A 14,688-nucleotide genomic window follows, 5' to 3' on the forward strand; every position below is an offset into this window, starting at 1 on the left:
CTTTGACTGTGTGGATCACAATAAACTGTGGAAAATTCTTCAAGAGATGGGAATACCAGACCACCTGACCTGCCTCTTGAGAACTGCAGACATAAGTCCCAGTCAAAAGGCTCCCTTAGCGGTGGGCTTGGCCTACAGCATGGCAGTCTTTCTCCCTCTGTGGTCTTTGCACAATGATAATAAATAGCCTGCTAGCAGGATCACAGCCACTGGGAGAGGGGGGCTCCAGGGACCCCAGCACTGGTCACATTTAAACACGCAGGAACAGTCCTTCAGATCACCCAGGTTTCCCACCGTCAGTCATTCTCACACCAACCTGGTGAATTTGACATTTCCAAGCGCCACCTGCGTGGCCAACACTACTCCTTCACCTCACCCTGACTGCCTGCCACTCCCCCAGCAGACAGTTTCCTGGCCCTGTACCCCACAAAGGGAGGGGAGAGAGGAGGAGAAAGGACTTTCCACACTGAAATATTCAGCAGGCCCTGAGGCCAGCTGATGAGCAGCTGGGACCCCGGGCTGCATGCAGGCTGCTGCTCGGGCAGGCATCCTGAGGCCTCTCAGAAGCTGAAGCGACATGACTCAGAGAGATGGCTGCGTGGCAGGGACTCCGCCAGATCCAAGTTACCCAGGCCCAGCCAATGAAAACCAAACCCAGGACTTCCCCTGGAATCATGTGGTATAAATTATGTTGTTTCCTGCATGTTGCCCAGGAAGCAGAAGGGAAGCCTAGAGCTTCCGGTAGCTAGTATGAGAAATCAAGGAAGAATCTGTCCAAGAATGAAGCCACCCAGATGAGACGCAGTTCATGGAGGCAGAATCCTGACAATATCAGGTGGGCCCCTGGATCCAGCCAGACCTGAAGCCCTGGGCTTCTCAGTCATGTGAGCCAACACACACACTTTGTGTTTAGGATGTTGTGTGTTCTCATTGGTCACGTGCATCTGAAAGAGCTGTGACTTGTAATAGGAGCAAGCAAACCCTGAGACCCTCTTCAGCTCCTTTCAAACTGATGGTACTGGGGATCTGTATCGAAGCAAGTGACTCCAGGAAAAGCCCAGGCCCACGGGAAGTACTACAGAAAGGGGAGAACCTCCTTACCTGTGCTGGTTTGGCCATGGTCTCAGGTTCTGCAGCAGAAAACACTGCGGGGGAAAAAGAAATGCTGTGAGATGCCTCTGCACTCTGACTCCCTCTATTCTCTCCCCCAGATTTCCCCTCCTTTCCTTCCTCCCAAGGGAGAATGTGCTCCGCCTGCTCTTTCTCAATTGCTTCCAGCCCTTCAGGTTAAACCACAGCCAGAGATGTGGCTCAGGGACAGGCACATTTTTGGGAGGATAATAGATGGACTCTTCAGGGTCCAGGTGCTCACACCATGATGGGAAAGACTCCCAGAACTGGGAGAATTTGGAAGAGGAAGAGAGGACATGACCACTGACCAGAACGATTCCTCCAGGCCATGCAGGGCACTTTCCCAGATGCTCTCTCACCTAACCCTTCCAGCCATCCTTTCTGGCACCAAAGTCCCTTTTCTCATAGAGGAGGAAACTGAGGATGGGGAGGTTAAACAATTTGTCCAAGATCATACAGGTTAAATAGACGGCAGCCCACCAGGCTCCCCCGTTCCTGGGATTCTCCAGGCAAGAACACTGGAGTGGGTTGCCATTTCTTCTCCAATGCATGAAAATGAAAAGTGAAAGTGAAGTCGCTCAGTCATGTCCGACTCTTAGCGACCCCATGGACTGCAGCTCACCAGGCTCCTCCATCCATGGGATTTTCCAGGCAAGGGTACTGGAGTGGGGTGCCATTGCCTTCTCCAAAACTGAATTACTACATACAAAATAGATAAAGAAGGACCTACTATATAGTTAATATCTTGTGATAACACATAATGGAAAAGAATTTGAAAAAGAATATACAGATACGTTGGAGAAGGCAATGGCACCCCACTCCAGTACTCTTGCCTGGAAAATCCCATGGTTGGAGAAGCCTGGTAGGCTGCAGTCCATGGGGTCGCTAAGAGTCGGACACGACAGAGCGACTTCACTTTCACGAAAGTGGGTCACCTGCTGTCACCCCCCTTCGAGCGTTTGGAGGTATCATGAACCATGTTGCTCCCTGAGGGCAGTGAGGTCAAGGAGCTCAGTGTGGCTAGTATGGTGGCAGGGAGTGGGGTGGGGGCACTGGTAGGATGTGGCATCAAGGGACCAGTGCTTGAGGCCACTGTGAAGACTTTGGGTTTTTCTCTGATGGGACAGATCATGGGTGAGGGTGGAGAATGAACAAACAGGACACCCAATCTCATTGAAAGCGGTGTCAGGACACAGAATCTACAGGGGAGGAATAAGAAACAAACATATCTTACCCCAAAAGAAATGCAAAAGGGAATGTTAACTGCTTTGGAAAGGGGAAGAGAAGGGTGGAGGGGCTGGGCTATGAAGCCCTCTTGGCAGATGGGCAGAGATGGAAGAGATGCAATCTTGGGATTAGAGAAGAAAGAAGGACTAGGCTTTCCATTTAATTGGGACAGTACAATTTGATCTTTTTAAATCAGGTCTATGTATTACTTTTTAAAAGTAAAAGTAACAAACTCTTATCAGACTTAAATTCAGTAAGACCCCACAAGGAGCTGAACCAGAAGAGAGGGTATAAACGAAGGAGACGCTTAATCTGCCTGCTTCCCAGGTCTTCACATACCATCACCCCCATCCTACACCCCCAGCCCCTGATCTCAGCGCATAATCCTGCTCTCACTCTGGGGCCACTGGAGACCTGCAAGAGAGTGGGAACACAGGTTTGGAGTCAGACAGACAGACCTGGACTCAAGTCCGTTTTGTCACTAACTCGCCATGTGACTTTGGGCACATTGCTCATCTCTGAATTCAAGGTTATCTTAAGTACAAAACTGGGGCTTTCCCCTTCCTGCCTTGGGGAGTTGGAGGATGAGACTCAACTTATGTCAAGGCCAGGCAGAGATGTGTTCTCAGGAAGTGGTGGCCTTCAGTGTGCTGGGTGATATGCTAAGGACAGGGCTCTGTTGTGTTTATCTATGTGTCCCTACTGCCTGAATTCAAGTCCCCCAAACCACAGTTAGCAGACAGACTTGAGTGAAGAGCAGAGGGCAGCGATTTGCCTGTAACCGCAGAGAGCTCAGAGTGGAGCTTGAGGAAACCCTGCTGTTTCCCTGACAACCAGGGGCCCTCCGGTACAAAATTGAGCTCGCCTCAGGAAATGGAAACTCTCCCAGCGGGTAGGGAGCCCACATCTACCCCGAGGTTCAACCAGGAGCCAGCTCTGGGTTTCCCTAGGCCAGGGGGACAGTGTGGGCAAATGTGAGGGAGCACCAAGGTCAGCAGAGGAAAGGGACCACGGGAGGGGCAGGAAGTCACCTGCATCTCCAGCTTCAAAGCATTTTCCTTTGGCCTTGTTGCTGGAAACTTTAGCAGCTGGCGGCAGCCCAGGCCCATCTGGATGGCTCAGAGGAGGGGCCTCCAAGTCTTGGGGAAAATGCTCTGGGTTTTGAGAGCAGTTTGTGTGTGCCTCTAGCGAGCGCATGTCTTGTGTATACATAGAAAGCAAACATCGTCCAGAACTGCATGTTCTGAGTGCAGTTCAAGGAAGCTGAGCTTTGGCAGCCCCTCCTCTGAGGGCTGGGGGAAGCTCTGGAGCTAATCACAGAGGCGCCATGGAGGCTTTACGAGGGGCTCTGATCCCTTCCAGGGTGACCCAGACCACACTTCTCAAATTGCCTGAATAAATGTTTTACATCCAGTGTTTCAGAATCCCAGATCTAACAACCCACTGCTTCAAGTCCCTCACTTTCTAGACAAAGATAAAGGCATGTCAGGCCCAGACAATGGCCCACCTCTCCGCCTCCCATATTCAGGTCATCACAAGCCTCCACATAGAAGTGAGCCCTCACTGCAATAGGACGTGAGGAAGAGGCCAAAGGAAAAGACCCAGGTTCGGTTCCCAGCCTGCCCCTCTGTTCAGACAAGCTCAGACAAGCCAGGTTGCCTCTCTCAACCTCAGTTTCTTCATCAGCAAAATGTGGACAATGTTACTCCATCTTTGGGAAAACCGAAAGAGTGTGGGTGTGAGAGATTTTTGCAGATACCATCCAGGGATTCTCACAGCAGAATCTCAGAACATCAGTCCTAGGAGAGTTCTCCCCCAAGGCCACAGGACTCCTCTCTATCCCCATCCCACCCTCAATATGCAAGTTTCATCATCTTGGTTGAAATAGCTTATCAAGACTGGCAGGTATGGCCACTCTACACTGGTGCCTCTCTCCTCCCAGAAGCTCTGAATCTCTTCAAACATGGATTTCCATGAAGGTTCATCAGGACAGATCATTCCAGAAACCCATTCAAGGCAGAGTGGCCTCCTGGCCTTGTGCTTCTGTGACTACCTCCTGCCTTGGTCCTTCAGGCTGCCAGCAAACAGGACTGACTCCAGGAGGAACACTCCAGGGTACAAAATACCAGGGCTGGCTCGACCACCAATGCCCAACTATAGCATTGTGGAAACTGAGAACCAGACAGAAAGTCTCGTCCAAGTCCTGCAATAGGCATGGGCTTGGAGGTCAGACTCAGTCACAGCTTTACCCCCTAGCAATTTATAACTTTGTAAGTTACCTAAACATGAATCTCAATTTCCACATCTACAAAATAAAGTCCCAAACATTTACAAAGGACACAGCATGGCATTTTGTAATTAAGACCGCAGGCTTTGCAGTCACAGCCTACATTCAAATTCTAACTGCTCATGGCCATGGGTGAATTGCATCATTTCTCTCTTACTCAGTTTCTTTGTCTCTAAATGATAATCTCATACGGTTTTTGTGAATATTCAATAAAGTAAGGCAGGTAAAATACTTAGCATGGTGACGTGCAGAGTAAATGTTGAATTAGTGGTGCTAGCTTCTGGTAAGTGGACTTCCCTGGTGGCTCAGACGGTAGACCATCTGTCTACAATGCGGGAGACCCGGGTTCGGTCCCTGGGTCGGGAAGATCCGCTGGAGAAGGAAATGGCAATCCACTCCAGTACTATTGCCTGGAAAATGCCATGGACAGAGGAGCCTGGTAGGCTACAGCCCATGAGGTCGCAAAGAGTCGGACACGACTGAGCGACTTCACTTACTTACTTAGCTTCTGTTAAAATAATCATTAGAGCAGTGATTATTAGTGTCATTAGAGCAGTGGTCTCCAAAGCGGGGTACCAGACACAATGATCCATTGGGCTGCAGGATGAGAATACTACAACTTACAACTTTTTAAATTGATCTTGGGACTTCCCTGGTGGTCCGGTGGCTATGAATCTGAGTTCCCAATGCAGGGGGCACAGGTTTAATCCTTGGTCAGGGAACTAGATTCCACACGCTACAACAGAGAGTTCACAAGACGTAGCTAAAGACCCCGAGTGCCTCATCTAAGACCTGGCACAACTAAACAGACAGATAAAAATAACAAGTTGATCTTGTCCTTTCATGCTCCATTTTTATGTCTGCTATACATGGGCGGAGGAGCCTGGTGGGCTGCAGTCCATGGGGTCGAGAAGAGTCGGACACGACTGAGCGACTTCACTTTCCCTTTTCCTTTCATGCATTGGAGAAGGAAATGGCAACCCACTCCAGTGGTCTTGCCTGGAGAATCCCAGGGACGGGGGAGCCTGGTGGGCTGCCGTCTATGGGGTCGCACAGAGTCGGACACAACTGAAGTGACTTAGCAGCAGCCGCATGCACATATAAAGTAAAAGATGCGTATTAGGGATAGAGGCTGACAGAAGTACAAAGTCAAGAATATGGACTCAATGGAATGAAGCAGAGGAAGGAGAAGAAAGAGGGGAGAAGAAGCACCAGCACGAGAAAAAGCACTTCTGTCTTCAAAATGCAGCTTGCCGGCTTTGGAGGAATTGAGTGCACTTTGGGGAGGAGAGAGATGTTGAGTATGAGGTCAGGTGTGGAGGGTAAGGGCAAATTGAGGAAAATTTTATAAATAATCTGGAAAATCATGCAAAAAAATCACCCAAACCTCTGTGCCCCAGGAGTGCCCAAGGGACTGCCCACTCCTCTCCAAAGGCCTCCTTCAATGTAGGCCCTCTGAGCTCGGCATTCAAGGCCCTTGACATCCTTCCTGATTTGCTTGCCCTCCTCTTCCTCTTCACCCACCACCACACCCTCTTTCCCCCTAAACCAGCTTCCACTAGCACTTTCCACTTTCACTAGCACTTTCTAACTAGTCTTCTGGCGTCAAAATCTGTGCTTTTTCAATTCTGACTTCATTAATAACCTCCTGGGGAGTTTTTCAAACTTAGCAAAGCATAAGACCACCTCTGGAGACTCAACAGGCCACAGATGAGGCCTGGGCTTTTGAAATTTTTGAAAACTTTCCTAAGTGACTCTAACTCTTCTAGGAAGCCAAGAGGGACTTTTCCCACCTTTGAACCACAGCGTGACTCTGAAACCATCTACTCGTGAGAGGCTTGGGTCAACCGCTGTGGATTTATCATTCCTCAATTAGATGGAGGCTGTTTGTCTTCAAGGTATTACAAGGGGAAAAAAAAATCTATAAAAACACAATTCTTAGAGACATGCTCATTCTGTCCTCTCTGATAAAAAGCTGGGTGGATTTCCCTCCCTTTCCCCTCCCCCACCTCTGGTGGAAAAACCCGTTTACCTCCATTTGCACATTCCTTTTGATATAAAAGCAACTACTTATTCTCTTCTGAGCTGGTTCTAACATCTGCCTGGGCCAGTCATTGATTATTGAATAGAATAAAATCTTTTGCACATGATCATTTTTATATCTGTGTGAGTGATATAAAGGTTGAATCACTTTACCTTTTTACCTTTTCCTGAAAATCATTGTGTATGTTTCCTTAATGCACCCCCTACTACCAAGGGTGGTTTATAAGGATTGTTGAGTGAAAGATACTGAGTAATTTCCACGCTTTAGTGACTCCTTTGAAAAAAATCATAGAATAAAAAGAAATCATCTTGCCAATCAGTTTTCAAACTCATTATACAGCCAGGACAGGAAATTACTTGAGGGGTTAAGCAACTTTCCCCGCTCATACAAAACATTAGTGATTAAGCAGGGCCTCATTTTTCAAAACCTATATATTGAGTGCCTCCTGCATGCCCATCGGCAGGAGCTGGGGGGTAAAAAAGATGAAAGGACAGATGAATCTCCCACCTCGATGAAGCTGACAAATTTTTGTGCGGTGACCTGCATTTTTTTTTTTTTGACCACATATACCACCAGTAACAGAAGAAAAAAACACATCATTCTTTACGATAAACTGTTTGAGCATGAGATTAAAAACATATATAGTAAGAGGCCTAACAGTTTCTTCTGGCATCCCAGGAAATCATCTTTAGTGTTTCCCAGGGTCTGCACACCCCTCTTGGAGGCCCCTGGGCTACAAAACCTAGATCCTCCCCTTTCTCCTTTCCTGATGGCTCCTCCCCACCACAGTCTGCAGGAAGACACCAAGGGCCGGCCCCTCCCCCTGCCAGGACCTGCCTTAATGAAGCCAGAGTAAATGCCTTTCCTGGCCCTGTGCCCGGGTACACCCCCTAGCTCACAGCACTCGGATTTCTTAGAGAGCAGTGTCTTCCCCTCTTGTGACCCAGAACCATTGATCCTCAGGCAGGATAAGGCCCCAGGAGACAATCTGGGATGGCCTAGGTTTGGAGTTGGACTGGCCTGGGTTTGAATCCCAGTTCAGGCCACTTTCGTGAGCAACAACAAAGCACAGTGTCTCCCAGCACACAGGCAGGAGCCAGACTGCCCGAGACTGGAGCCCGATCTGCCGTTGAGGAGCTTGAGTGGCCTTGGGCATGTACTTAGCTTCAAATGTAAAATAGGGGATAAAATAGTGCCTACCTCAGAGGAGTTGTGGTGAGCGTGAAAAAAGTTAACACATATCTAGAGCTTAGAAGGGGGCTTCCCAGGTGGCTCAGAGGTAAAGAATCCACCTGCACAGCAGAAGACCCGGGTTTGATCCCTGGATAGGGAAGTCCCCTGGAGAAGGGAATGGCTACCCACTGGTCTTCTTGCCTGGGAAACCCAAAGGACAGAGGAGCCTGGTGGGCTACAGCCCATAGGGTCACAAAAGAGTCGGACACAACTTAGTGACTAAAGAACAACAGTGCTTAGAAGACCTCCTGGAACACAGGACACCCTGTGTAAATGTTAGTGCTCTTTCTACCCCAAACATCTGATAACTGAGTTTCCACATATGCAGAAAGGGCATGGTAACAGCATCCAATATACCAAGGGTTCAGCCAAGAAACTGGTAAGTTAGAAGGTTCAATAAATAATAGAAGTTACTATTTTATTATTATTTACAAAAACACCCGTTTTGTAGATGAGGAACCCGAGGCTCAGGTCGTCTGTTTCCTCAAGCACCACACCCTTCTGAGATTATAGCAGTAGCACCTGATTCTCTGGGCAGGGCGCTCTCAGTTTACAAAACACTTTTTCACACCTGCCATTTTATAATTGGAGAAGGAAATGGCAACCCACTCCAGTGTTCTTGCCTGGCGAATCCCAGGGACGGGGGAGCCTGGTGGGCTGCCGTCTATGGGGTCGCACAGAGTCGGACACAACTGAAGCGACTTAGCAGCAGCAGCCATTTTATAATCTCGTGAGGGTGAATATCAACCTCACCCTCATTTTACAGATGGGGGATCTGAGGCTCAGAGAACCCAAGCTCAGGCATTCCTCCTTAGCCAGTCTCTGGGGAGAGCTTCTCAACCCCAAAAGGAAAGGGAGTGTGGCTGGATTCCAAACCAACACATTTTAAAGGATGAATAAAGGCTCCCTGACCCAAGACTTCTTCTCCTCTTTTGAGATGGAGCTAGAGGAACAGGCAAGTTGAAAATCAGGGTCGAGACCACATCCTGTGCTTTGTCCTCACCCAGGAAGCATCTTGGAGGGGTTGGGTGGGGTGAGGTTGGGGACATGACTGGACCTCTGTGGAAAATTCTAGAATGGTGCATGAAGAGCCAGCAGCTGCAAACCATTTGACCAGCCGGGTCCCCTGAGCACAGCTCTTATCCCTCTAAAGAGGAAGGGGACTAAGGCCCAGAGCGGTAGTAGTGTGCCTGGGGCCCCGCTGGCTAGTGCAAGGCAGAGGCTGGGGCTGGGTGTGGCTGGAGCGCCTCTGGGTGCTGCAGTGCAGATGTTCCAGACGCTGGCGGGCGCCCAACACCGCAGAGCTCCCCGACCCCGTCTCATGAATGAGCCCAACAGGCCAGGTCCCTGGCTTCCCAGGGGCAGCCCCCTCTTCTGCACACTCCAAGACAGAGTCTGCTTCAGTAACAGCTGCGGCCCTTACCCAGAAACCACAAATATTTTCTGTATCCCAGCAGCCTGGGCCTCAGGAACAAAGAGTGGAAGGCAAAGAAAGATGGATGAGTGACTGTCACAGCTGCCCAGGGGGATGGGTGCCTCTGCCCCACCCTATTCCCCACAATCCTAAGGCTCAGAACAGTTGAATCCTAGACCACCAGTGCAGCAAGAGGCAGTCAGTCAGTTCAGCAGACTTTCCTACAGAAGGGTAACTAACGCACAGAGCGGGAAGGGATTTGCCCAAGGACCCCGACCTGGAACTGTGACCCAACTTTTCACTGACCCCTAGGCCAGTGCCCTCTGCCTTGGTGCAGAGCTTGTCAGCCAGAAGGGCAGGGTCCATGACAACTGAAACTGGGAGGCCATTCACCTCCAAAGTGGAGGCTAAGCAGGTCATGATAACAGGCTGGGTCAGTGCGGCCGGCAATTTAAGGTGTGCTTTGGGTAGGGGAGGAAGAGGAAGTGAGAGGAAAGGGTGGACCAGGGAAACCAGAGCTCTTTTACAAACTCCGGGGCCTATGTCCAAATTTGGAATTGTCGGTGAAGACCCACCAAGGTTCAGAGGAAAGGAAGGGGAGGGAGGAAGCAAAGGACCACACCCCGCCCCTTCCCCTTGCTAGGCCGAGCTGGGTAGGCCAAGCTTCCCAAGCTTGTTATCAAGACTTCCCAAATCTGTCATCATTCTCTGCAGCCGACAAATCAATTTTCACAGTCATTGCTTCCTCTGAGAGGGGCTGGGTTTTTCAGTTCTGGACTTGGAGACAGAAACTGAGGCTCAGAAAGGGCATGCTAGGGCTTCAAGGTCACACTGCAAGCTGCTGGTGGAGCCAGGATTGGATTCAGGGAAAATCACACCCATGCTAGTATCTGAGGTGTCATCTGAGGCCCCCAAGCTTTGGAAAGGCCAACCCTGGAACGAGGGGATCAGGAGGAAGGGTGGGGCCTCCACGCCATCACAAGGCCCCTGGAGCCCAGCTGGGAGTCTCCTCTAGAAGAGAGGAGTGGTCCCTAGAGGGCGGGCGGGTCCACGGGGGCCCTGAATTGTGGACAGCCTGCCCCTCGTCGGTCAGCACACAAAGGGCCCTCCCTCGGGGACACACACAAGCCATTTCAGGTGCAGCCGCAGGGTCTGATTCTTTTTGCCCAGTCTTCGGCTCCAGCCACACCCTTCCCTGCGGGCCCTTAAACCCCCACCCAGGTGCCTCCAACCCGGGGCCTTCAAAGTCTCTCAAGCCCCGCACGGCAGGGGTCCCGGGGCCCCCCGCCCCTCCTCCACACCCTCTGCAGAGCAGCACCCCCTGTCCCCTCCCTCCTCCTCTCCTTTTCTCCTTTCCAAGCCGCAGCCCGCGCGCCCTCCGCCTCCGCTTCCCCGCCTGCGGCCGTGGATTTGCTCCACTGCGCTGCCCCAGACACGCGCTGCCCGCGACCCTCTCGGGTTACCGCGCCCTCGAGTTCCCGGTCCCCGCGCCCCTCCCCGGAGCCGGCGGCAGGCGTGGGTCAGCGATGACTGGGCGTTTACGGCTGTCCCTTCAGGTCCCTACAACCCCCCCCCCCCACCTCCCGCAATGAGTTGGGTGGGGGGGGGGCTCCCCTGGAGCGATCCCGTTTCCAGCCTCAACCTACTCACCCCGCGGCGGAAGCCTCCCGTAGCGGACGGACAGACTGGCAGACCGACACGCGGACGCGGAGCTCGCTGGGTCAGAGCCCGTTAGCAGAGCTGTAGCAGCTGCAGCGCAAGGGCGGGCCAGGACAGTCTTCGGCTCCCGGGCCGGACACGTGGCGCGCGGGGGCCAATCGGGCTCGCCTCGCCTCCCCCACCCCCACCCTTCCCCCATCCCCAAACTCATTCGCTCCTGGAATCTTAGAATGTCACCAGCCGGGAGGGGCCTCTCCAGGAGAACCTCCGTCCAAGCTCAGTCCCGGGACCCGCGCGACCTGGAGGGAAGGCGGACTTGGCCAAGGTCACTCGGCCATTCAGGACCAAAAGTCAGAGCTCCCGACTCCAGTTCTGTACGCTTTCCCCCAAATTCCTACTGCTCGCCCTAGCTTTGTTGAGAAACAGGACCTTGAAGCTTAACAAAGTTAAAGCCAAGCATTTAATCTGCCTGATCAAATTCTATTCCTCAACAGCCCCATCAGGTCTGTGACATGACTTAGCCACTTTCCAGAGGAGAGCCCAGAGAAGCCCAGTTTTTAAACGAAGGTCACACAGCTAGTGAGTTGTGTAGCGGGGATTCCAACCTGGGCCAGGTGATTCCGGAGGGTCGCTTGCTCCAGCTTTGCTCTGGGGAGCGCACAGTCCCCAGGAAAGGGAAACAGACTAGTAGTTATAATTTGGGGCTGTGGGGGGAACCATAGAATAATTAGAAAGGGATAAACTTCGGGAATCCAGAGGAACTGAGAATGACTGTCCCCCAGAGGATTTGTAATGACTTCCTGCAGGAGGTGATGCTGCAGTAAAATCAGAAGTACTTCCCACCCTCACCCACCCCTTAGAAATTCTGCGTTGATGGGAAGATGGCAATCCTGGGCTGCTGAGTCTTCATAGGCAAGACTCTTAGATGCTCTGATTTTCAATTTGCTCAACCAAAAGAGGGATCATCAAAGCTCCTTCCAAATGTTGTCTTCAATCTGTCACTAGTTTAGAGAACTCTAGCAAGGAGTATGTTCATCTATTGATTCCCCCAACATTTACTGAGCACCTGCTTCATGCTGGGCACTGAGCTGGGAGACCAGGAAACAAATAGTAAATGAAGCCCAGACCTGCCCTCAGGGAGCTTCTACTCTTATGGAAGACAGATGGTTAGGTCTTTGTTAATATAAAGATTATGTAGTTACAATCTGGCAGCAATAAAAGATGCTTTAATGGCAGATGGATCCCGCCTAACCTACATCTTTGAATGAGAGTGGTGTTAAATTGTGACCAAAAGATGAATGGAATCTAGTAGGAGACTAAGAAGAAATTAAAGTAATTAATGGTTTAAATAAGTAATTACATGATTAACTTAAGATGACATCTGCTCTCAGCAGAAGTGTTACCGGACACGGGTTCCTGCAGAATAACTCAAAGGTATTGCTATGTATATTCATTCAGGAGGACCAGGACCCTGCCTCAAGACTGCACTATTTTCACTGCTCCTCCTTTGTTTCTACACCCCCTCCCTTCCCTGATTAGCAACTGTTTGAACTTACCCCCTTGGAACTCAGGGAAGGTCATGGAGGCTGATGAAAGCCTGTTTTTCTACAAACAAGAAATGGGGATGCAGAAAGGATTTATATGTGGGAGCCCCACAGGGTCCTGCTTGGCTTCAGAAGCAACACCTTCCGAGATGGAAGGAGGCTGGCTGGCCCAAGCAAGGATGGAGGTGAGGTCTCCTCAAGCATCATAACAGTATCTGCTATTTATTGAGAATTTTGTATGAGCCAGGCACCATTATAAATGCTTTACTTGCAATGCCACATTGAATCCTCACAATTCATTAGTAAATATTTATTCAGCACCTCCTCTGTAGCAGGCACTATTTTAAACTTTATCAGCAAACACAATGATCTCTGCCCTCATGGAATCTGCATTCCAGCAGAGGGGAGATAGATACACAGTAAGTAGTCGTGACAGTATGTTAGAAGGTGATAAGTGCTTTGGACCAAAAGAAGAAAAAGCAGATGAAGTATCCCAGGCTGGTGGGGGAAGTTGCAATGTTACATAGGGTTTCAGCAGAGGAAACAGCTGGAACAAATGCTCCAGGGCTGGAGCAAGCCTGGAATGTTGAAGGAGCAGCAAGGAGGCCAGTGAAGTGGAGTGGGCCAGAGGGAGGCTGGGGCGGGAAGGTAGGGACAGGGATGAGCAGGGAGACGAGAAGATATAGCTTCTGACGTCTATAAAGGCAGGAACAGGGAGATTTTCCAGCTCAACAAGAGACAGTGAATTTGCCCTTCATTTGCCTTTTGTTCCATTAGGTCCCTCAATGGATTGGATGATTTCTACCCTATTGGTGAGGGCAAGCCTCTGCACTCAGTCTCCTGAATCAAACACTTATCTCTTAGCTTATCAAATATTAACCCCAAAATAATCTTTTACTTAGCTCTCTGGGCAGCCCCCTTGTGGAAGGAAAATCCAAATGGACTTAGTATTTGTTTGAGCTCTCTAAATATGGAGCCTGGATGCCATTGAAAAAGTGTGACTTATGCTTATCTTAGCCTAGATGGAATCTGATGGAATTTGTTCTTGTCCAGAACAACTATTTTCATCCAGAGGCTAATACTCAGGTACTCATCAAACCCTTACCCTAAAAGAACTTAAAACAGCCATCCCTTAAGGACAAATGCTTACTTTCTTACGTTAGAGTCCAGCCTCATGGCTTTTTAGTACAAGTGCAGTTTTTTGTTTTTTGTTTTTTCTTTTTTTGCCACACTGCACAGCTTGGAGGATCATGGTTCCCTAACCAGGGGTTGATCTTGGCTGTGAAAACACACAGTCCCAACTATTGGACTACCAGGGAATTCCCAGCTTCATCGCTTTTGCCTGTAATTATAAGCCCTTGACTCTTTCTCTTCTTTGGAACACTATTTCAGTTTTACAGGAATCTGTGTCTCCCAGGGAGAAGGCAATGGCACCCCACTCCAGTACTCTCGCCTGGAAAATCCCATGGATGGAGGAGCCTGGTGGGCTACAGTCCATGGGGTCACTAAGAGTCGGACATAACTGAGCGACTTCACTTTCACTTTTCACTTTCATGTGTTGGAGAAGGAAATGGCAACCCACTCCAGTTTTCTCGCCTGGAGAATCCCAGGGACGGGGGAGCCTAGTGGGCTGCCGTCTATGGGGTCGCACAGAGTCAGACACGACTGAAGCGACTAGCAGCAGCAGCAGCAGTGTCTCCCAAATAGCAATTCGTAAGACCAAATAAACTCTTTTCTTATTTGCAGCCTTCTGCACTTCTTTCTTTGACCTGGTCAGACAAATGGGATAGAGTGACATGCCTCTGCCCTCACTCCAGCATCACCGTGGATTGGAATAAAGCACCTACCAGAGTCCACTGTGCTCTACTGTTTTCTTAGGTGGTTCTGCCTTGTGGTGCTAAGTCCTGTACCTGAACCTCCCTCCTTAGAAGAAGTTCGATTCTATTTCAGTGTCCTCTGTGCCAGTTTTCAGGACTTTGTTTCCCATTTTGGTGTGGTGAGTAATCACTCTTGGAAAAATGAAATTTTTCCTCTCTAAAGGTAAGGCTCCAGTATTCTTGCATAGAGAATCCCATGGACAGAGGAGCCTGGTGGGCTACAGTCCATGGGGTCGCAAGAGTTGGACACGACTTAGCAACTAAACCACCAC

The 14,688-nt window shown here is 50.1% G+C and overlaps 1 protein-coding gene across 2 annotated transcripts in view; it reads right to left on the bottom strand.

Annotated features, from left to right (window-relative positions):
• The window catches only part of ANXA6 (annexin A6), a 46,946-nt gene extending 35,852 nt beyond the window's left edge, over positions 1-11,094 (bottom strand). For both annotated transcript variants that reach the window (XM_086412505.1, XM_086412504.1), the window contains exons 1-2: positions 10,987-11,094; positions 1,102-1,145 (exon numbers count right to left, since the gene is read on the bottom strand). In XM_086412505.1, the coding sequence (XP_086268631.1) occupies positions 1,102-1,119 (18 nt within the window). In that variant the 5' untranslated portion in view covers positions 1,120-1,145; positions 10,987-11,094. The remainder of the gene's footprint in view (positions 1-1,101; positions 1,146-10,986) is intronic.
• Positions 11,095-14,688: the final 3,594 nt, after the last annotated feature.

Source organism: Bos grunniens, chromosome 7 (assembly GCF_055505025.1).
Source record: "Bos grunniens cultivar Pamir isolate PY7600 chromosome 7, Bosgru_T2T1.0, whole genome shotgun sequence".
Lineage (NCBI taxonomy): Eukaryota > Metazoa > Chordata > Mammalia > Artiodactyla > Bovidae > Bos > Bos grunniens.